Source organism: Hyaena hyaena, unplaced genomic scaffold (genome assembly GCF_003009895.1).
Source record: "Hyaena hyaena isolate Hyena2069 unplaced genomic scaffold, ASM300989v1 scaffold_399, whole genome shotgun sequence".
NCBI lineage: Eukaryota > Metazoa > Chordata > Mammalia > Carnivora > Hyaenidae > Hyaena > Hyaena hyaena.
Window position 1 is genome coordinate 794,073 of NW_024081033.1, and position 22,807 is coordinate 816,879.

The window sequence follows — 22,807 nt, forward strand, 5'->3', positions numbered from 1 at the left end:
TATGTTTTCTTAATCTCCTTTTCAGATTTTTCTTGATTATTGAGTATGAAAACACAATTTTTGTTTGTTGATTTCATATCTTAGAAATTTCCAGAATTATTCATTAGTTCTAACAGAGATTTTGTGGAATCTTTAGGATTTACTGCATATAAGATCATGTCATCTTAAACAGATCTTTTTACTTCTTCCTATTCACCTTTAATTTCTTTTTCTGGCCTAACTGTTCTGTCTAGGACTTCCAATACTATGTGAAGTAGAAATGGGTAAAGGGTAACGGATTTCAGTCTTTCACTCTGCAATATGATGTTACTTGTGGGTATTTCAAGAAATATCCTTTATCGTGTCGAGGAAATCTTCTATCCCTAATGTGTTGAAGATTTTTAATCATGAAAAGATGTTGAACTTTGTAATAATGATTTTCTACATCATTTGCGATGGTCACATGATGGTCTCATGATGTCCGTCCCCCCCACCCCCCCGTTAATGTGGTGTAGCACACTGATTGGTTTCCACATGTTGATCTATGCTTGCATCCCATAACTAAATCCCACCTGGTTGTGATACATAATCCTTTCAGGATGCTACTAAATTCAGTGTGTTGGTACTTTATGAGGATTTCTGTATCAATATTTATAAGAGATACTGGCCTGTACTTTTCTTCCCATAGCGTCCCTCCTGCTCTGTAGGAAATCATCCCTCCACTTTGATTTTTGAAAAAGCTGGAAAAGGACTGATGTTATATTTTTCAATTTCAATATTTTCACAATTCACCTGTGAAGTTACTTAGCCCAGGCCTTTCCTTTGTTGGGAGAAACTAAGACTTTAATGAATACAAAGTATGACCACCTTCTTCTTTATAATCAAATAAAATATAATCCATCCACCGTTCTATTTAGGATGACATTCTCTCCCCCTGGATTCTCTCTCTCTTAACAACTTTGAAACCCCCAAAACATTTAACAAGTTGAGCTGTGGAGGGGGATTCTCAGTCTTATGTGTGTTTTAAAGAAGAAACACCAGAAATCTTTTTGTTCCCAGAGAGTCTCATGCTGCTGACTTGCTGTTGCAGCCACTGCCACACAGTGTCACTAGTGATGTGGCCTGAAACATGTAGCGCTTGGTAGCAGACAGCAAAACCATGGATCTGGACCCTGCAATAGTGATCTCCAAACCCTTGGCTCAAGAACAACTCAGAACTTTGTTTAAAGCCTTGCACGTTTTAGCTGACACCAAAAATTCTGTCCATATCACAGTTACAAAGGATATAACTTAACGACATGTTATGACTGTTGCTATTTTAAAATAAACTTATTATAGCACTCTTTTAAATGCATCCAATGGAATCTAACTATAGTCCCTACTATTGACCCGTTTTAAAAACACATGATCAAGCCTTTTAACTTCTGAAGATTTTAAATCATTCTTCTTCACATGGAAATTATATTTCCATTCCACTTTCTTCAAAGAATTTCATGCTAATTTAATATTTTTATATTTTAAAGTCTTCTATTGACATCTTTGTCATCCTCCCTTCCCAATGAAAATGTTTGTAAATTTAAAATATAAAATGTTATTTCCCATGATCGTATTGCTTTAAATGTTTACAACATCTTTTTTATCACTACACTTACATTAGCATATAAGTGGAGAAAAATATTAAAAATTTGATACATAATTATTGAACACAGAAGCTGTGTTTTCATTGGAGAAGCATCTCTTAATGAGATGAATCAGAACAAAATTTCCCTGTGATTTTTCATTTAAGATAAAAAAGTATATTGCTAAAAATTCACTGGTTCTGCACCTAACACAAAATTTTGGACTTTGCTAGTAGCAGGTTGAACCAGTTTTAGAAATGAAATAAAATGAGGACTCACTTTCATAGGAGAAAATATTCATGACGTGATTGGATAAAATAGATTATATATATTTACTGAATAATGCACACCATATCTGAAATAAATTCCATAGATTTTATCTGATGTATCTTAAAAATATATAACCCAGTAAAACATTCAGTAAAACCACTTAGTTTGGTATCTTCTTGTACCTGAGATAGTGTCTGGAATAGCAGGAAAGAATTTGTCACAGCAAATGGAAGAGTCCTATTTAGTGTTCAGTAGCCTTTGAGATGCTCTTCCACCTCGCTCTCCAGTTTAACACAATCTTGATAACGATCAAAGGTTTAAAGAGGCTGTGTTATTGAAAAATTATCATTACTCCCACTGTCACCCTGCTTTAATGTATATATATTCTTAATTCAGAACTCAACATGAGCTAAACTATGTCCCTTCTGATCTTCCACTGTTCACAGGTTACAGGACTCTCGAAAATAGGGAAAGGCAGGGGTGCCTGGGTGGCTCAGTCGGTTAAGCATCCGACTTTGGCTCAGATCATGATCTCACGGTTCATGGGTTCGAGCCCCGCGTTGGGCTCTGTGCTGACAGCTCAGAGCCTGAACCCTGCTTCAGATTCTGTATCTCCCTCTCTCTCTGACCCTTCCCTGCTCACACTGTCTCTCTCTCTCTCTCTCCCAGAAATAAGTAAAACGTTAAAAAATAATAATAGTAATAAAGAAAATAGGGAAGGGCAGAAGCCCTATGGGTGGGCCTGGATTATCTCGATTAATCATTTAGAGGGTTTTGTCTTTTTTGCTCCTGGGCATCTCGCTATAGTAAGATTTGGGGTAGGTAACAAATTTGCCTTTCCTTTGTGAAATGTGGAAGAACTGGGAAGGCTGCCGCTGTGAACACAGGACATTTTCAGGCACATAAATTACAGAGAAGACGACACGTACATTTGAAATTTGTAAATTCTCATATAAAAGTCCCCTTTAGAGTTATTCTCATTTGAAGACTGCAGTTTTGGAAGACGTGTGGCTTAGAGGAAGCCTCTTGTCTCTAGGACAGTCAGCCGTGAAGGTTCCATGACCCACCGTCTACCTTGGTCACATTCATTCTCTCTCTTTCCTTCCCTCCTTCCCTCTCTTGCGTTCCCTCCCTGCCTCCCTACTCATACCCTCCTCATGCAAAGTCTTCCTCCCCCACCTCTCTCCCTCTGCCCCCACCCCCATCCTATAACCACATATAACCACATACACATACACCATCTGACCAAGGGGCCTAAGTCAGAAGTGGTCCATCATTAAGCACAACTTGCCTTTGGAACGAGCACTCCTGGAAAAGTCTTGGGAAGGGCCGCTCACATAGCTTGCCACTTTCCTTTACTGTTCCCTCAATGTCTGCCCTGGAAACTAGGGTTTGACCTCCACAGTCTCTCAACTGCTGCCACCAGAAGTGGTCCAAAAAACAATGGCCCAAACCAATGAAGAACCCAGAGTGCAGCTCCTCCTGAACTGTTTCATGAGGCCTATGGCGGATGAGCTCCCCAGGAGCCACGACCTCCGTTGGCAGGTTCCTTTGGGGCTGCTGCAAGTCCTTCCTACTGCCAGCGCCATGGCCTGTCCACTTTCTGTGTCAGTCCTAACACCTACAAGCTTGGCCCCAGCACCCTCAATAGATAATCATGAAGTACAGTCTGGTGCCCAGGGATTACCCAGTGTCTGGGCTGTTCACGCTTACTCAGGATCACATGGATACCAGTAGGTGTCTTCCATTCAGGGAAAAATGGCTAGATGGTTTCTTCTCAGCTGTTAAATGGTTTTACTTCAACTAAGGGAGCGTTAACAGTGCTTGAGTAAGCACTGAATAAGTACAGTAAAGTCACCTTTACTTTATGTCTACCATGTATCTCACTGTATGACCTAATCTAGATATACAAACTCTGCAGCCATAGTTAAGATAAGGTAATACTGGCTTAGGGTAAGTCCTAATCCAATAGCCAGTGCCCTTACAAGAAGAGAAGAGACACATGGAGGAAAAGATCATATAAAGACAGAGGCACAGGCTGAATGCACAAGCCAAGGAACAGCAGGAGCCACCAGAGGCTGGAAGACGCAAGGAGTCTCCCCTGGAATCTTCAGGGGACCATGGTCCTGATAACATCTTCATTTTATGGTCCTAGCTTCCACCAGTGTCAGAGAATACACTTTGGTCATTTTAAACCACACGGTTTTTAGATACTTTATGATGGTGGTCCTAGGAATCCGCTAATCTGCCTGAGAGTGGACGAGGAGTTCCCTCTCGTACTCTGCTGCCTACGTTTCTGAATAATCTTAACTTGCCAGAGCAAGCACTGAGTATGTCAACAAATAAAACATACTTTTAAAGAAGCACATGTACTTCCAAGAATCACTGGAATATTATTGTAAATCCAATTAATACTGACCAAAATTCAACTTATTGCCCTGAATTTCAGGAACAATTCTTTTTTACCTAAAGTACAATTAGTTAACATGTTTTGTCAAGAGATCCTCATAGTGTAGGGAGGACATCACAAGAATAATTCAAGGCCAGGAGTTTCATGTGCAGTGGTGTATAATTACTGGTACGTATGAAAGGAGATTTGTCATGCTTGGGTGACCAGGAAGCTGAAGGAGGTGATGATAACTGTTCCTGGCAGTCCCAGGGAGGCTGATGTTATAGTCACGGTCATTTCCAGAATGCAGAGACTTGTTCCAGAGTTAATGAGATAGGCAGTGTATGGTGATAGGATGGTCTTAGAATTCTGGCTCAGGCTATGAGGCTTACTAAGTCACTTGTCACCCGAATGTAAAGGAATCTTGGCAAACTTCCCTTGTCAGTGACTTCCCTACTTCTGGCCCTGTGCTGAGACCACGCATGTAGCCTACCACAATGTCAGAGAAAATAACTAAGAACCCATTGCATGGAGAACGGGTCACTAAAGATGCTTAAAAATATGATGGTCAAATATTATGTAACCACACCTAAATTCAAAATGAATGTTCAAGAAACATTCGTCTGAATGTAAACAGCCAGTAATCAGTTGCTCTTGATTACTGCTAGACTTGGAGCACAGAAAAAAATGATCTCTCCTTGTGTTCCAAAGACATGCTAATTCTACTGAAACATCAACAGAACCCTCATAATGGAAGGGGTGGAAATCAGTGTAAATTTTCTGATAAAGATGAAAAGTAATAGACTATATTTTAAAACAGAACTGATGAAAATTATTTCAAATATCAATCAATCAAAATGACAAATATCAACCCAAAGCTAATGAAAAGGAAGGGTTATATGAATGGCACTAGGCTTGGGAAGGAAGGGAGGGAATGCTCTAAACTGAGAGAAATGGACCATGGAACTCATGGACTGAAGCATAATGGGGAGGGAGCCCAGGTTGGCTGGAGAGGGAGTGCCTGCAGAAGACCCCCAGGAGCAGCAGAAACCTGCATCTGAGAGGGAGGAGGGGGAAGGGGGTCAGAGATGTAGAGCACTAAAGGTAGAATCCCAAGGAAGATGAGTCAATGTTGACAAATAATTCAGAAAATCCCGTCAAGGACTGGATAAAAAAGGGCCATCAGAAGGCTATGACGAAACCACACACGGACTTTAGCAGAAAGGTTTACAGGGTATAATGGGGTGAGAGTACAATGGATACGGAAATATATGAGCTATCTAAGCCCATCTAGCTAAACCTCAAGCCTGAAAGGACAAACCAGACGTTTTTGATGTGGCTCAGTGTTTGGACAAATTATCTAAGAGCAGTTGGCTCTCAATGCTAATGATCTCTGATCACAAATAGGCACTATATGATATGCAATGACATTTCTCCATTTCTGAAACAGACATGCTCCCTAGCTCCCTAGAATTACATTTCGATGATCAATCTCCCTACTTTCCCCACCCACACTGCAAAAGAATGATAGCTACACATCTTTTCACCATGGTTTTTCTCCACTGCACATTATGTTTGAAGATCTATCATCTTCATGCATCATTCTGATACATGAATATCTGGTTCACTTACATTCACTGCTGCACAACATACCATTGGATGAATCCAGCATGGTTTCTTTTCTTTAGTCTTCTATTCATATACATCTAAATTGTTTCTACTTCTTGCCATTACCAACTGTACTGCAATTAACCCCCTTACGCGTGTCTCTTGAGCACAGCATGTGGGTACATCTAAGGTGTACTATATTTAAACAGAGAACTACTGACTTTTTTTTTTAAAGTTTATTTATTTATTTTTCAGAGAGAGAGAGAGAGTATACATGAGCAGAGGAGGGGCAGAGAGATGGAGAGAGAGAATCCCAGACAGGATCCACAATGACAGCGTGGAATGTGGGGCTCAAACCCACAAATTGTGAGATCATGACCTGAGCTGAAACCAAGAGTCAGACACTTAACTGACTAAGCCACCCAGGCGTCCTGAGAACTACTGACTCTTAAGCACATACTGCCAAATATTTCCAAAGTAGTGGTACTAACGTTTTCACCAAGATTTTATCAGTAATTCTCTTCTTCCACATAACACCAATCGTGAGTATTTAAAAATTGTTACTGGTGTTAATCTCACTGTTGTTTTAATTGCATTTTCCTAGAAAGATGAAGCATCTTATCACTACAAACATATTGTATCTTTTAGTATTTACTTGTCAAGATCCACAGAAAACATGTTTCAGATTTCAGTTGGAATTGAACTTCCCAGGCCCATCATGAGTACGCAGCTGATCCTACAATTTTTATAATCACTGTTGTCGCCACAGCAACTAAGCACCACAGCCACTTGATGTCCCCACACCTTCCCACTGTACTTTATGTCTTGCCTCCATCAGTGGTAACTTGCTGCCAGGTGCCAATGCCCTGTTTGCCCTCGGCATGTGCTTCTCAATATGTGAGCAACCTGATTTCCATTTGAAGGTATTTTTCTGAAAGCAATTTACTTGCCGTATTAGTCAAGGGCCTAGCAGAAAACAAATGGCAGTCAAGATGGACAATTCATGAAAGTTTAATAAGGAAACTATATAATGTATAGTCATGTCTAAGAGAAATAGAGAAAAGATGGTGAATATCACAAGGTTAGTGACAGTGGAGACACACTGCCATCCCTAGACCTATAGAAAAAGGAGTGGTTACCAAAATCCAGAGAATAGCTGTAGCTGCAGAAAAGGTTTCCCAATAGCATTTGTGGTTTGGGGAAAGAAATGCATCCATCCTTTGGCAGTCTAGCTGAGAGGAAACTAGGTGACTCTTGTTGCCTCCCACTGGCCAAAGGCAAGTGTCTGTCAGAGAACAAGACTTTGATTTGTCTGTGACTCAGCTCTGGAACCCACAGGAAGTTGAAAGAACAAAGGGTAGAACTGGAAAAGTAAATTAAATCCCCAGCAAATATCCCATGTATTCAAGTTTCTTTAGCCCTCTAGAACTTTGCCTCTCCATTGGTACTCCAAAGACAGCATCAGCGATGATTAACATTACTTTATATAAAGAGCATATGCAAATAGGTAAGAAACATCATGAATCCGATGACGAAAAGGGCAAAAGATATGAGAAGATTTTCGCAAAGAAGGATATTCAGCTAAAACGGAAATGTAAAATAAAATACGGACTCCATTTGTTGACTATGAAAGTTTTGAAGTCACCCGGAATACTGGAAGCACTCAGGATGAAGAGCTAAAACCATAAAAGGGTGCAGAGGTAACAGATTACACAGTGAATACTAAGGAGTAACACACCAGACGGTTAGTGGGCACATGGTGATAGACTTTCATGGCTGGAAACCGAAAACAGGTCATTGAAGAAAGGAAAAGAGCAATGACTAGAAAAAGCAGTGGAAATCAAAGAGAACACCGTATGTCCCGGCCTCACAGTATGAAGATGGGGGAGTGGGAAGGTGCCCCTGAGAAAAGATGGAGTGACATGCAGTCAGTCATGGGGAAAATCCATTATTTCAGAAAAGCGAAGAGGAAGATGACAAGGAGCTACACCTTCACTGCAGTTTCGTGGCAAAAGAACAGAAGCGCCACCATGAATCAGGGAGGGAGCTGTAAGAGGAGAACAAGGAACAGTCTTGGATTTAACTGAAAGAGCAGGATGACTGTGGTGGGTGGTGCTGGAGGCGTGGGAATGGCAGACGGGGTGGAGGCAATAGGGATCTGTCTGTCTCCCGGGATAGACTTACCTAGGAGACCAATTCCCTAACTGATGTCTTCTTAAATCCAATTGGAATGAGTTCTTCTCTGTGACATTTTTTCACAAAGCTCATTAGCCCCTTCTGATGTTATTCAATGCATACATAGCTGTGTCTACAGGAATACGGTAATTGGCAGATATTCTATTACTGGATGATTAGTCTCCACTCACCAGTTTCCCTGTAAACAGACACAACCACATGCTTCGTAAGAAGGAAGAAATAAATTTCCCGTAGCATGTGCAACTTAACAAATCATGCCCTTCACAAGGAAATAAGGTTCAGGAAAACCAAGGGGATATTTCTTAACCAACCTATCAAGGCATTAGAAATAGCAGGATGACTCCTGAAAGTGTACCTTCCTGAGTTTTACTGGGTTCCTGGGCTCCTGAAACCAATGACATTGGTTTGTATGTGTGTATTTAGAAAATATCCAAAAATACAAGTTGGCAGGTGATCACCTGCAAAAACTTCTGAGGATTGGTGAGTCTTCTGTGACAGTGTAAGACGTCAGGATGTCACAATGCTTCCTACTACTACATGCCAGGAATACTTTTCGGGAAGAGAAGAAAAGTATGGAATTACTTCTTATTTGAGCCCAGGTTCTCTCTAACTTTAAGCAAACTCCCAGTCCTTATAATGAGTCCCTTCTCCTCAGACTCACTTCTGCGTGACCAATCTTAGCAGCTTAGTCCCAGGAGAATGCAGCCTTGGTCAGAAGTTCCCTCCAAGGCCAAGTTATCCCACACTGTCCCCAAATCTCTTCCTTCCAAGCCCAGCCTGAGCTTCTTTATTCTGTCCTCTGAGGTCAGGTCCCTTTCTCTTGGAACCCGGAGAAACCTCTCCTGCTCCTGCTCCTCCTCCAGGAACCCCCATTTCTATCTGGCGACAACAGCCTGTGATTCAACCTTGACTGAGAAGCTCCCATTCCTCGTGTTTGTAGTTTTTCATCATGGTCTTTTTCTCGTCACAGGCTTCGATCTTTGGACCCTCTCCCTCATCAAAACCCCAGTAGTCTGCCTCCTCCCGTCCCCTCACCCAGTCCCAACTCCAGGGCTCCTGTTACAGAACAGTCCCACTCAGGGATTCACTCCATGCAGAGGGCTGGAGGAGACCTAAGAGCAGCACGGCCTGAGGGGTCGGGGCCCCTATCTCCACCCCCTACCTCCAACTTCTGAGCTCCCGGGACATTGTTGTAGGTGAATCTTCCTGTGAATCTGTGATGTGCCGAGACAAAAGACCCTGTCCTCGACAAGTGGTAGACAGGCCCCACAACAGTCACGGGTGCTAGAGAAGCATGCTGGAAATCAGAACTCCCATACATAGCCCATCATACTCTGGCAGGAATATAAAATGGCATATAAAGTCAAACACAGACTTCCCATAGGACAGCGAGCTCGCTCCTAGGTATATGCCTAAGAGATGAAAACATACGTCCACGCTGAAACTTCTACATGAAAGGTCACGTCAGCATTATTCACAATAGCCAAAGGATGAACAAAACCCAAAAGTACGCTCGCATGTGAATGGATCACGAACGGTGCTGTTATCATGTGACGGAACGGTATGCAGTCATGGAAGGGAATGAAGCACCAATAATACGACAACATGGGTGAACCACGCTCAGTGGAAGGGACCTGATACAAAGGCCATACACTGTGCACGTCCATCTAAGTGAAATATCCAGAACAGACAAATCCACAGAGACAAGTAGATTAGTGGTCTCCAGAGGCTGTGGTAAAAGACATCATGGGTGAGTCTCTTTTTTGGCCGAGAGGGGAGTTGATGAAATTGTTCTGGAATTAAATCATGGTGATCCTGCACAACCTTGTTGCTGTACTAAAAACTAGCGAATTTTACATTTTAAAAAAGTAAGCTTATGGTATGTGAACCATAAAGTTGATCTACGGTACACATAGCCCCTATCCTCATGGCAGGCCAGATGTTGTGCTGGATGGCCCCCAACAACCACCCTCTCTCCCGCCACAGGCAGGTTTCAGGGCACAGTGTACTCGGGGGAAAAACACTTTCTTTAGTCTGCCTCTTTTCCCACCCTCCCTGTCCATATTTACTAAACCCCAGCCTGAGAAAGCGGTCTGGGGGAAGGGAGGGCTGGATATGATTTGATTCTCTCTGAGCCTCGCACTCAAAGGAAACCACCCCGATTTGATTCTCCCACTCACTGTTCTTGGCTGACTCAGGATGGAGCCCTAAAAGGGCACCTGAAAGCCCAGCCCTCTCCCCTGGTGACTGTGGGACTTAGTATCTGACTGAACCTGACCTCTTCTGAATTTATAGGACATTATCTTCTTTTGAGAGTGCAGAAGGTTCTTTTCACTTAAACACAAGGATTTATGTCAGCTCAAACCCAAAGCCTGTCTAACCGACTATGGACTGTGGATCGGATACACATTCAGGTTCCAGAGCCAGCTTATCTGCCTGGATATCTCACCTGTGTACTTCACTACCCCTAGAAACCTGAACCTTTATTCACCTGCTCTGTGCCTCATTTCTGTCATCTGTGAAATGGGGATAACAAAGAGATCTGCCTTAATAAGCTATTAAAGGTGTAAATGAGCGAATACCCATCCCCACTCGAAAGGAGCCTAGTTTTTAATATTATTCCATCTATGCACGTGAGCAGCATAAGGTTCCAGTGACAGCAGAATTGACCATGGCATTCTAAGAACACCTTTTCCTGGGACACCTGGGTGGCTCAGTCGGTTGAGCGTCTGACTTCAGCTCAGGTCATGATCTCACGGTTCGTGGGTTCGGGCCTCGTGTCGGGCTCTGTGCTGACAGCTAGCTCAGAGCCTGGAGCCTGTTTCAGATTCTGTGTCTCCCTCTCTCTGACCCTCCTCTGCTCACACTGTCTCTCTCTCTCTCTCTCTCAGAAATAAATATAAACATTAAAAAAAAAAAGAACACCTTTTCCTCATTTTTTTTTCTTACAAGCTGTTAACTGTGGTGTCCAGTCCATGAATATGAAAACAGTATGGCGAAGGGCAAGTGACAGAGAAATGTCATGATTCTGGAGCTCACACAATCTATTTTTGATTCCTATTTATATAAAAAAATTAGAATGCTGTCACTCACCATGGTTCCTGTTTATATCGATTATTCTTCTCATAGTGAGCATGTGAACACTGCAAGGTAAAGGAGCTCCCCACTGACCTTCAAACACAGAGAAAATCTGGGACTGGCTGCAAGGGGGCCTGGGGGGCAGGAACAAGGACAGTTCTCAAGGTGCAGCCTTTAGGGGAAGACAAAAGACTCTTGTTCTCTGCCTACAGCTGGGCCACCTCATCAGGGGCACTTTCGACAGAACTCGAGCTATTTTCCTGGTTATACCGAGTAAGGAAATGGACAGGTAGAACAAGCTTGTTTTCAGAACAGGAGACAGAAAATGTTAAGCTTTTTCACTGTTTCTGTTTAATGTGGGCCTTAAAGACATCAACATCCAAGAGAAGACTTTATTAAGGTTATTTCCAGGTGGATGTAGCAGGTGCATGAGAAGAAGTTGGGATTTTAATTCTATCCTCACTGGTATTAGAAAAGACACCTACATGCATTTCCTAAGAGCAGAGGATTGCAGAGCTGCAGGTTTTTTTGCTGCATGTGAAAAGGAAGTACAGTAATGGAATAATCATGTTTTATCCCCATAAATATTTTGAGTGGATACATGTCAGTTAGCCTGATTAAGAAATCAAAAGTTGATTTACTTGAAAATACCGACTGCAACGAGGAAGAGAAGGAAGCAGGAAGGAGGTATATATTCAGGATCTCCCCATGCACCATACACAGGCTGACAGGATCCCAGCCCACCTCTGCTTCCTCCAGGAACACAGGTAAGAGCCTGCAGCTGCTCCACTTAGTAGCCCGAATCATTTCTGAAAATACCGATAATGATGTGTTTTATAGCATGCATCTACTTCATTCTACGCGATTGTAGTGTACTTACTCTGTCAGGGTAGAACTGAAAGACCTTTTTCATCTGATTTATCCTTTATTTATTTACTTCTGATTAAACCATGCTCCTTGAGGACCATGTGTGGTGGGGGTTGGAGGGAGAGTATCTGGCACCCACGGAACCTTGCAGGAAAAGGCAGAGAGCTGCCTCGTGGGACCCGGCTGAATGTTGTTACCTGAATCTCTGTTTGTATCTGCAATAACCATTTTCTACCCAGGCCTAGTCCTGCCAGTAATGAAAGAAAGATGTGCCGTTACTTTTTCACAAAAGTTGTTTTTATATACAGTAATTTTGATAGTTGTCTAATTATGAAATTTACACATAACCCCTTGTGGGTTAAAAAGTAAAAGGAAGAAAGCCTTTAGTTGCCAGAATCCCACAATCCAAAGAGAAGTCATTTCTTTTAAGAAAATTTCATTATACTGGGGTGCCCGGGTGGCTCAGTCTGTTAATTGTCTGACTTCGGTTCAGGTCATGATCTCGTGGTCCATGGGTTCAAGCCCCATATCAGGTTCTGTGCTAACAGCTCAGAGCCTGGAGTCTGCTTCAGATTCTATGTCTCCCTCTCTCTCTCTCTCTCTCTCTCTGCCTCTCCCCAGCTCTCTAGCTCTCAGATATATCTCTCTCTCAAAAATAAACATTTAAAAAATTTTGTTAAGAAAATTTCATTATAGACTAACCAGCCCTCCCTTCCATAAAGTCGTAATATGAATCTGATGCTTTCTAGGAGTTCCAGGTCACAGTTCCAGGTCACACCAAGGTCGCCATGAATTCACTCAGTGAAGCAAACACCCACTTCGCATGGGATCTGTTCCAACAGTTCAAAATAGCAAAGAAGGATGACAACATCTTCTACTCCCCTCTCTCCATCTCAGCAGCATTAGCCATGACCCATTTAGGAGCCAAAGGAAACACTGCCCTCCAAATTGAGAAGGTAGGTGTTGGCTTCCTACACAATGACCAGCTTAGACGGATCTCTCCGTTGGCTTGGGTGCAGAAGACCACAGATCCGGTTGTGTAGCACAGGAGGCGGGGCAAGCATCCCCATGACTGTGAGCTGTGGGGGGAGAGGGGGCACATGCCTTCCCTTGGGTTCTGCCCCATTTGCCTCCCTGTACCTAGATTGCCTCTGAGAGCCGGGATGAACTCCCACAATTGCAGGACAAGTAGAGGAGAGGCTTAAATGGAAGAATAATGGTAGAAGTGAGGTGCTGACTTAAATCCGTGGAAAACATCCTCACATTTCCTGGGCAATGAGTAACAACAGGATTCTCTGAAGTGGCTGGTGATCAGTCAGCTTCGCTGTGGTTTTCCAAGGAGCAAATGCTTATACTGCAGTTTTCTCTTTTTCCTTTGTGTATTGGTTTTGGTTTTGGTTTGGGGTTTTGCTTTGTTTGTATTTGGGTTCTTTCTTCCTTTTTTATTTCCAGATCTTTTAAGCAGTTTTCTTGTCCCACTTCCTGCCTCTTCTAGGTCTTTCACTTTAACGAAGCCACAAAGAACACGCAAGGAGCAACTACGACAGATCATGTGAGTCACGGAGCACTGGGGTCTGGAAGGAGACTCACACATCCAGGAGGGTCCTACTTTAAAAGGGAATTTCAGATAAACTGTGAAAAGTCAACTTTTAGGGAAAAATCTTAGGCAAAATAGATTGCACATAATTGTTTCTCATTTCATATTACATACTTATTTATTTCATGTTTTTGGTTCCAGAGGGGAGATCAGTACTGTGCTTAAAGAGCTTCAAATTTCTACTCTGCTATTCACACTGGGGAACATGAACAAGACACAACTGCTCCGAGGCACAGTGACCTCATCCCAGTGAACTGGGAATAATAAAGGAATCTGCCTCCATACATACAAACAGATGCCAAACATTACAACCGTGCCTAGATTACTGGAAACCCTGATAAATTTTATGTATTATTATCATAGAATAACAATAATTACAGTAATCACAATCCTGTTGCTAAGATGATATCATTTTAATTAATTCATAAATGGAATTAACAGGAATAAGCACACATCCAAGTAAATTTCGGAAAATGATTATATGAGTTATATAGTTTATAGCCTTATGGTCCAAAACTCTTAGCTAGCAAGTGGAAGTTTCTGGATTCAGCCAGGCTTAGGCTCAAAAACTGGCTCCTCAACCTATGTCTCTTCAGAAAGTTTACTTAATTTTGAAGTTTCTTTTTTTCATCTAAAGTAGTCTAAAGACCCAGAGATACCAATGTAAAGCCCTTACCAGGCGCATACTTTTCCTACACTTAAGAATATGACCACCATGAGTGAAAATCATGGTCAATAGGTCTTAGAACATAATACCATCTAGGAGGGCACAAGGCTTCATGTCATAACGTAACTGAAATATACAAATCCAACATTACCACACCACTGATGGCTGCTAAACTGAAATATGCTTCTAGTCCTTGGGGAGCTTAAATTTAGCTGGGAAGCTTAACCTAATCTTTTGTACAATCAGAAGACAATCCAATGGTGGAATGGTACCACATCTGCAGTTCAAAAGTGAAGACGGGATTATTTAGAGCAGGAAGAAAGAATTTCCTAGAAGAGACTGAATGTAAAGGTTTTGAATAATATTTAAGTAAATCCACCAAAAATCAGGGAATAACAAGGAATGTCACCTGTGGGAATACCAAACTTTATCTTTGGATCGAACAGATTAACACGGGGTTAGTATTTATATCTACGTTGACAGAGAATACAATGAGCTTACTTTTTGACATTTGAAGGTTGAAAAGTTGGGAGATATGCACCACCAATTTCAAAAGCTTCTGACTGAATTAAAGAAACCCACTGATGCATATGAACTGAACATTGTCAACAAGTTCTATGGAGACAATAAGTACCCGTTTCTTCAAGTAAGTTTCACTTGGCCTTCCACACCTTTAATTTGAATCCTGAGCCATTAGTCTTTCAATAACTAAATGGGAAAGAGTAAGGCAGATGAAACTGGCTAACCCACATGGAGAGCATTTACACAGGGTACAAGACTCCCTTGTCTCGACTCATAACCAAATGAAGTGCCCTAGAACCTGACAATCTGCCCGTACAGAGTGTGGGCTTGAGGGTTACTTTATAACTATATATATATACTATATAACCCCTTTCCCACGTCAAAGAGGAGGCTCAGTAGCGAAGGAAGTCATGAGATGCCCCTCATGATCTGACACCATTCAGTCGCCTAGTATACATTTTGATGGATCATACTGATGAGGGGGCAGGCTTGAGTCTCTAAGGAGGGCTGGGGGAAGTACAGGGAATACTGAATGGCCAAAATGGAAGACATAAGCAAAGGTGAGACCCCTAAGGATTGACAGTGCTGGTGAGAAAGCATATCATCTCCTTTGAGGCATCATGCTTTGCAGTCTGCAACCCACAGCTTCTGCTGCACCAGCCTATGTCCAGAAGGTATTGCCTTTCAAAGACTTCATTCTTGCACCAGCCTGTACTTCCTTTTCACGTTACCCACATGGTAACTGTATAAAATATGCATGGGCAAGAGAAAGTAGATTTCTTCGGGGTTCAGATTTCTTGTACTATATTTTGTCAAGACTGAAGATAACTAACTTGGAAATACATACATACTGACAAATTACTCTTAATTCTTCTTTTCATCCTTTCTTCCTTCCCACGTCAAAGGAATATCTGGATAATGTTAAGAAATTTTACCTAGCCAGTGCGGAATCTGTTGATTTCAAAAACGCTGCAGAAGAAAGTCGTAAGAAGATTAATTCCTGGGTGGAGAGCCAAACTAATGGTAGAGTATGGGAGAGCTCCCATTAAAAAAAAAAGAAAACACTTTTGAGTCCCTGCTGTGCATGAAACCTGTTCTTGACACCATATGGGGTGTCAGTGGGGTGGGGGGTGGCTTTGCAGAGACGATGGAGAAGGGCACCGCTGATGAAGGAATGGTCCACGTAAATGTGAAGAGCGACAAGGGGAGCCCAGGAGGTACAACAGAAAGATAAGTACAAGGAAACACGGCTGGCAATCTGGGTTTGCTTGGGGCCAGAGATGACAGTATATCTGTGAATCTCAAGACTCTGCTCTGACCCCATCTTGGGTTCACATCCTCTCAATCCCCAAAGTGGAGAATCCAGAGGAAGACCCCGCAGGGATTAGGGTCTGACAGCCTAGGGCGGGCGTATGTTTCAGATCAGAGAGTTCATGCCACTTGTCCTAAAGAACAATCAAGCCCGATTTCCTTACAGTAGTGAGCCCAAAGCTGAAACACAGAAAGGAAGGGAGGGAGGAGTGAAGAGTGGAGGTGTGGAAGAACTGAGGGAGGGAAGTGGGGGGTGGAGTCACTTGTAAGAGTAGCTGAAATCAATGTATCCCTATTCAGTGTGAGGTGACTGAGGCCCTGCAAAAACAGAGAATCTGAACCCCTTTCCCATGACAGGAAGCGGTGTCCGCAGCAAGGACAACTCCATCCAGCTGGTGCCACGAGGAAAGCTCTAGCTGGAGAATTACTGCTCAGAGTCCCTCAAGTGGTGACTTGTGCAAATAACTAAGGATCGACTGTTAACTTTCAAAGCATCTTCCAAACAAACCACTTGTCCTTCCGTGGCAGACCTCTATGTTCTTTCCTTTGCAGGAAAAATCAAGGATATGCTTCCCCAAAGAAGTCTTGATGCTACTGTTCTGGTTCTGGTGAATGCAGTCTATTTCAGAGGCCAGTGGGACAAGAGATTTGATAAAAAATATACAGTGGAGGAAAAATTTTGGCTAAACAAGGTATTATAATTTATTATTTTTTAAATGTTTGTTTATTTTTGAGAGAGAGAGAGAGCATGAGTTGGGGAGGGGCAGAGAGAGAGGGGGAGACACAGAATCCGAAGCAGGCTCCAGGCTCTGAGCTAGCTGTCAGCACAGAGCCCAATGCGGGGCTTGAACTCAAGAACCTTGATTGACATCATGACCTGAGCCAAAGTCGGATGCTTTAACAGACTAAGCCACCCAGGTGCCCCTGTAATTTATTTACAATAATGTAACACAGTCATACATGGAATGTTACATTTCAACTCCTATCTGATAGCGTGTAGTACAACCGCAAGTAGAAAACAGACTTGGTCATGGCTCATTATCCTCTTATTTTTTGACCTTATTTACTTGGGGGACACTCCAAGAAACTCTTGTCCCGAATTCACAGATTTCCCCTATCATCTCTTAGGAGGAGGATGTGTTTGGTACCTCAATAGTATTATCTTCTTTTGAATAATACCTCACTGAGCATTTGTATGCCCCATCAATTACCTCAGGAGACAAGCAAACCCGTGCAGATGATGAAACAGTCCGTGGTCTTTAATTACACCTCACTGGAGGAGGTGCAGGCCCAGGTTTTGGAAATGCCATACAAAGGCAAGGATCTAAGCATGATCTTGCTGCTGCCAAATGAAGTGGATGGTCTGCAGAAGGTAAAATCTTGTACCTCTAATTCTTCCTACTATTGCCTGACTTCCCAGCAGGACAGTGCTTGTACGGGTCGTTCATTGCAGCAATGATCACAGGCAGGTGGTGGCGGCTGACAGAGTTCAAGTACAGAGTACGTGGTTTCTTCTCTGCAAACAGCCTAAAAAAGATTTGTTAAGGAAAATCCGGTATCCAAAAAGTAAATATCTTAAATATCACAGCATGATGTGGAAGATTATACAGAAAATCTCAACATCACAGGTTCCATTAATATTCTGAGAAACCTACCTAGGTACGCTAACATTAATATTTTGCAACCATAAGAACTTCTAATATATCCCAGTCTATTCATGTGAAGACAAGGACATAAACACTCTTGTGTAGGTGCCACATGGAAATATTTGCAAGCTCACTCATACACAAAACGAGCAAATTAAAACAACAAAGGGTACATTTTAAACGTTAAATCACAATGGCTTTGCAGACAATCGACAAACAGATTTAGCTTTTCAGTTTAGAAGTATTCTGTTGCTAGGAGTTTAAAAGTCATTCAGAGTCTCACTGCTCAGAGTAAAACAAACAAACAAAAAAGATGTGTGTGGAGGGTCTAGAATTTTCCTCTTAAAATTGTTACAATGAAGCCAGTATGTAAGAATACCAACAACGGTATCTGGCGTATGAAGGACAATCCGAACATGGCAGCTCGCAGTGACTCCAACAGCCGGTGATGCTGCTGAGGTCCCCATGAACTTGCTGCATCCAAAGGAGACCTGTACTAATGCCGGGCTTTGGCAATCCTCAGGCAAAGCAATATGGAAGCACCTGCGAAGGGCCATGACCCTGTTCATACTCCAGCTCAGCAATCCTAATGATCAATGACATCAGGAATCCCAGTCCTGGGATTTTAACTTAGGGTAATAAATCCAAACAAGGCAAGGAGCCTAAAGTATTGAAAAATTCAGAACAAGGAACAATGACGCATTTTCGTATTACCGATAGTTTAACACAGGGACTGACACAGTGTGAATGCTTAAAAATATGTATACTTTGAATACCAATTTAGTGTTAATATTGTGTAACAATTGAAACTTGTTTAGAGAAATATATATGTGAGAAATGTTTACAAATAGGTGAAGCAAGAAAAAGGAAGAAAAGTAGTACCTATACTATAATGATTATTTAAATTAGGGCGTAAAAAGTAATGTACATAGGTCTATTTGAAAATGAAGCATGTCACGTGGGAGGCATACAAAATAGAAACATAGTTCATTTCTTACAAAATAACTTTAATAATTCTGCTATGCACACATGTATGCATATATCCCTATATACACGTGTATATATGTATACATATGCATACATATTTATGTATACATAGATACATAAATATAACACAGTTGTGAATATATAGTACATTTTTCAACTGTAAAATATATTTTTATGACTGTTATTTTTGCCTCCTTAGATAAGATGTGATAACTCGAATCTTCTGTATGTACATTTACTATTAAAAGTTTTCTATAATTCAGTCCAATGTTATATCATGTTTGCTGTCCAATGAGAATCATGTCAGTTGTTCCCTTTCCCTATTGCTGTAGCTTGAAGATCAACTCACCGCTGAGAAACTAACAGAGTGGACGAGCTCACAGAATATGAGCGAGAGCCTGGTGGATTTATATTTACCCCGGTTCAAGGTGGAAGAGGGCTATGACCTCAGGGGCGCGCTGATGTCCCTGGGGATGGTGGATGCCTTCAGTGGACAGAAAGCCAACTTCTTGGGCATGACAAGAAAACTGGATCTCGTGGTGTCTAAAGTCCTACACAAGTCCTTTGTAGAGGTGACTGAAGAAGGCACCGAGGCCACAGCCTCTACAGTCGTAACTGTTGGGTTAACATCACCACCAATTCGCCGTTTTCATTGTGATCACCCCTTCCTGTTCTTCATCAAGCACAATAAGACCAACAGCATCCTCTTCCTGGGCAGAGTCTCCTCTCCTTAGATACAACTAGCCTGCCACCACTTACAGGGAATTGCAGGTTTTCCCAGTACATGGCTTGCTGAAAATAACATATTCTCTTTAATTCTTTTTTCCTTTCCAATCTCATAGTCATCACTAAGAATGTAACGGTTGTCTGTCTCTCTCCCTCCTTCTACAAACACCTGTAAACCTACTTATCTACCCATGATAATACCCCTTTGAACAAAATGTTCAACACACAGTAAAAGGATATTTTAAATACTCTATCTTCAACTAAATTTGAAATAGTACCTTCTATTTCAAAATTCGTATCTACTATTCAAACTTATTAACCTAAATGTCCACATTTATTTAAGAATTTAGGTGATACCTAGGACCCTTACATGTCTAAATTTCATTTATGAAACAAATTATCAATAAAACATGTATTCGAATTATTTGTTGCTTTTCTTTTTTTTCGTTTCAACAAAGTATAAGTGGCCCCCCATACCTAGGAAAAATAATTTTAAAATATACTATCACATTAAAAAGAAAACTCAAAATAGGAGCAGAGCATGTTAAGGCTGAAGGTAATTTGGTACCAGACATGAAAGGTGCTGTAGGTCATGTTCACAACTTTCTATTTTATCCTAAAATAAATGGAAAGCCAGAACAAGTTTCAGTTGTTTGTTTCCCAAAGATGAGATGCAGATCATCAATCTGCATTTTAAAAATATTATCTCTATGATATAAATGGATGAGAGAAAAGAACAGTGTAGATACAATGAGACTAATCAGTAAGCCATCATAATGTCAGAAGTGGCACAGAGAAAACCAGATATGAGACAAAGGCTCATAGGCATCTGAGTCACATCAGGTAGAGGAACGACTGATACCTATATGAAAACTGAAAAGTTTTGCCTCCATTCTAGGCCAGTCAGAGAACCAGGCAGCTACCTCTGCCTGCACTGTGGCCATGTGTAGAGGAATTGATAGAAGACTCAAATCTTGTGTCTTTATTTTTAAAGACACCATAATTCATTCACTAAAACAGAATATAATGACTCCATACTGATAAATAAGTAAATGACTAAATTAAAAGTTTTATAAGGAATGGATATTTACGTGCTTTCAAGATTCCTCCCCCAAAGAGTACACCTCACACCTATTACACAGTGGTCAGAACTTTAATTTTAATTCTAAAAATTGGCAATATCAATGCTGGAGAGAATACGGAGCAACGGGAAGTCTCACACACTACTGGCAGGGAACACAGAAAGGTGCAACCACTCTGGAATCATTTTGGCAATTTCTTACAAAAAGTACATGTTTACTTAACATATGACCTAGCAGCTCCACCCCCTGATATTTACCCAAGAGAACTGAAAACCTGAATCCATGAAAGGACTACACCCAAATGTTCAGAGCAGCTTTATTCACAAGGCCAAAAACTGGAAATAACTCCAATGTGCATGAGCAGGTGAATGGAGAAACAACGGAAGTGTGCTCAGTAATAGGCAGGAAGAAACCATCGACTCCCACAGCAGGATGAACCTCACACACCATGCTGAGCAAAAGCAACGGGACAGAGAGAACACAGAATAGATGTATTTCCACATCTACAAAGCTCAACCCGTGGTGACTGAAAAGCTGACCAGCGGTGTCCTGGGGCTGGAGCTGGGGAGGATCCTGATGGTAAGAGAGTCCAAGGGAAATTTCTGGTGGGAGGAATACTCTACAACTTGATGAGCTGGTGGTTATGCGGGAGTCTGTATTTTCAAGAAGCACTGATGTGCAGGGGCGCCTGGGTGGCTCAATCGGTTAAGCATCTGACTTTGGCTCAGGTCATGATCTCACAGTTCGCGGGTTCGAGCCCTGTATCAGGCTCTGTGCTGACAGCTAGCTCAGAGCCTGGAGCCTGTTTTCGGATTCTGTGACTCCCTCTCTCTCTGACCCTCCCCTGCTCACATTGTCTCTCTCTCTCAAAAATAAATAAAAACATTTAAAAATTAAGATTAAAAAAAAGAATCAATGATGTGCACACTTACAGTGCATGCATTTTGTTTCATGTAAATTATGCCTCATTAAAGTGGGCTGAGGAGGAGGAGGAAGAGAACTGCACAAAACACACATAATTACTATTACTTCTGGAAGGACTTGAGTGGAAAAAGCTTCTTAACTAAATGTGTTTTTAATTAAGAGCAACCTCATTCTTACCAACTGTGGGCCAATTCTCAATGTCTTCATAGACATTAACTGTTCTTAATGACAAGCCAGGATTCCTGTCATATGGAGCAAGAAGCATCATCAGAGTGCAAATTAAAAAATGAAATTCTGTGATCTGTGATCTACCAAGTTGCCTTCACTGGTCATCAAGATGTTAAAAAATGACTACATTTAACTTGAAATTTGAAATTTGAAGAAGTTTAATGGGAAAATTCACTTCCAGATAATTTTCCGTTAAATGTCATTGGATAACATATGGCATTTCAAGCTATTTTTGTTCAGATTTTGATACACTTTTCACAATAGTCAAAGACAAAAGCTAAGCCACAAACTATTTCTGTTTATAAATATCGTCCCTTATGAGACGATATTGTCCTTTTCTAGGGAAAACCCTCAATGTAGAGTCCTACTGACTCCCGTCAGAAAAGGGAGTCTGTCCGAGTATTTACACCATTATACCCGGAGCATGCAGAGGTGGTCAGCCACTATGTGACAAATCAATGAATGACTGAGTACTCCCCTGAAGCCACTCAGGAGCTTATCATTTGTGCTGTAAAAACTCATTTCTATTTGTACTATAAAAGACATAATAAACATCTGAAAAATGTGCTATCTGCCTCACCATGTGGAGTATAGTGTAGGCCATTCGACCAACAATTATTCTGTCCCTACAGTGTGCCATGCTAGATCAGGCAGTGGCTTCCCATATATAATAGGGTGACCAAAAAATAAATAAGTAAGCCAAGCATCCTGAAGGCCGGAATAAGGGAACTTAACTCAAAACACAAGCAGGCCAAAATTTGGGAAAATATCCTAATGTTAGTGATCAAGGCAGAGTTCAAGGCCTGGAACTAGACTAGCAGTATGAATCCAGGATATTACATGTAAGTACCTGAGATCGATCAGAAAATAGCTGGTGGGCAATCAGAAAACTTAATATCTGAAAAACCTAAGGATCCCATAAAAAAAAAAAAAAAAGGCAAATTCAACAATTTAGGAAGACATTTTACAATAGATAGAATAGACCAGAACTCCCTGAGGGTTCTCCCCTCCCAGGTGGCTATGTGTGTGTGACTGCCCAGAGGACAGGGCTGTCCCAGAGTGAAGAAACCCAGGGCCAGGCCCTGGCCTTCTAGAATCTGAACATCTAAGA

At 41.6% G+C, this 22,807-nt stretch overlaps 1 protein-coding gene across 2 annotated transcripts; it reads left to right on the forward strand.

Moving 5' to 3' along the window:
- Window positions 1-12,794: 12,794 nt before the first annotated feature.
- On the forward strand, window positions 12,795-19,470 carry SERPINB3 (serpin family B member 3). 2 transcript variants are annotated; one of them, XM_039251888.1, is made up of 7 exons: window positions 12,795-12,962; window positions 13,502-13,558; window positions 14,788-14,916; window positions 15,698-15,815; window positions 16,656-16,795; window positions 17,320-17,475; window positions 19,069-19,470. In XM_039251888.1, the coding sequence occupies exons 1-7, from the start codon at window positions 12,795-12,797 to the stop codon at window positions 19,468-19,470; spliced, it is 1,170 nt and encodes a 389-aa protein (XP_039107819.1). The 2 variants fall into 2 exon arrangements, with proteins under 2 accessions (XP_039107819.1, XP_039107820.1); XM_039251889.1 differs by having other exon boundaries at window positions 17,383-17,475.
- Window positions 19,471-22,807: the final 3,337 nt, after the last annotated feature.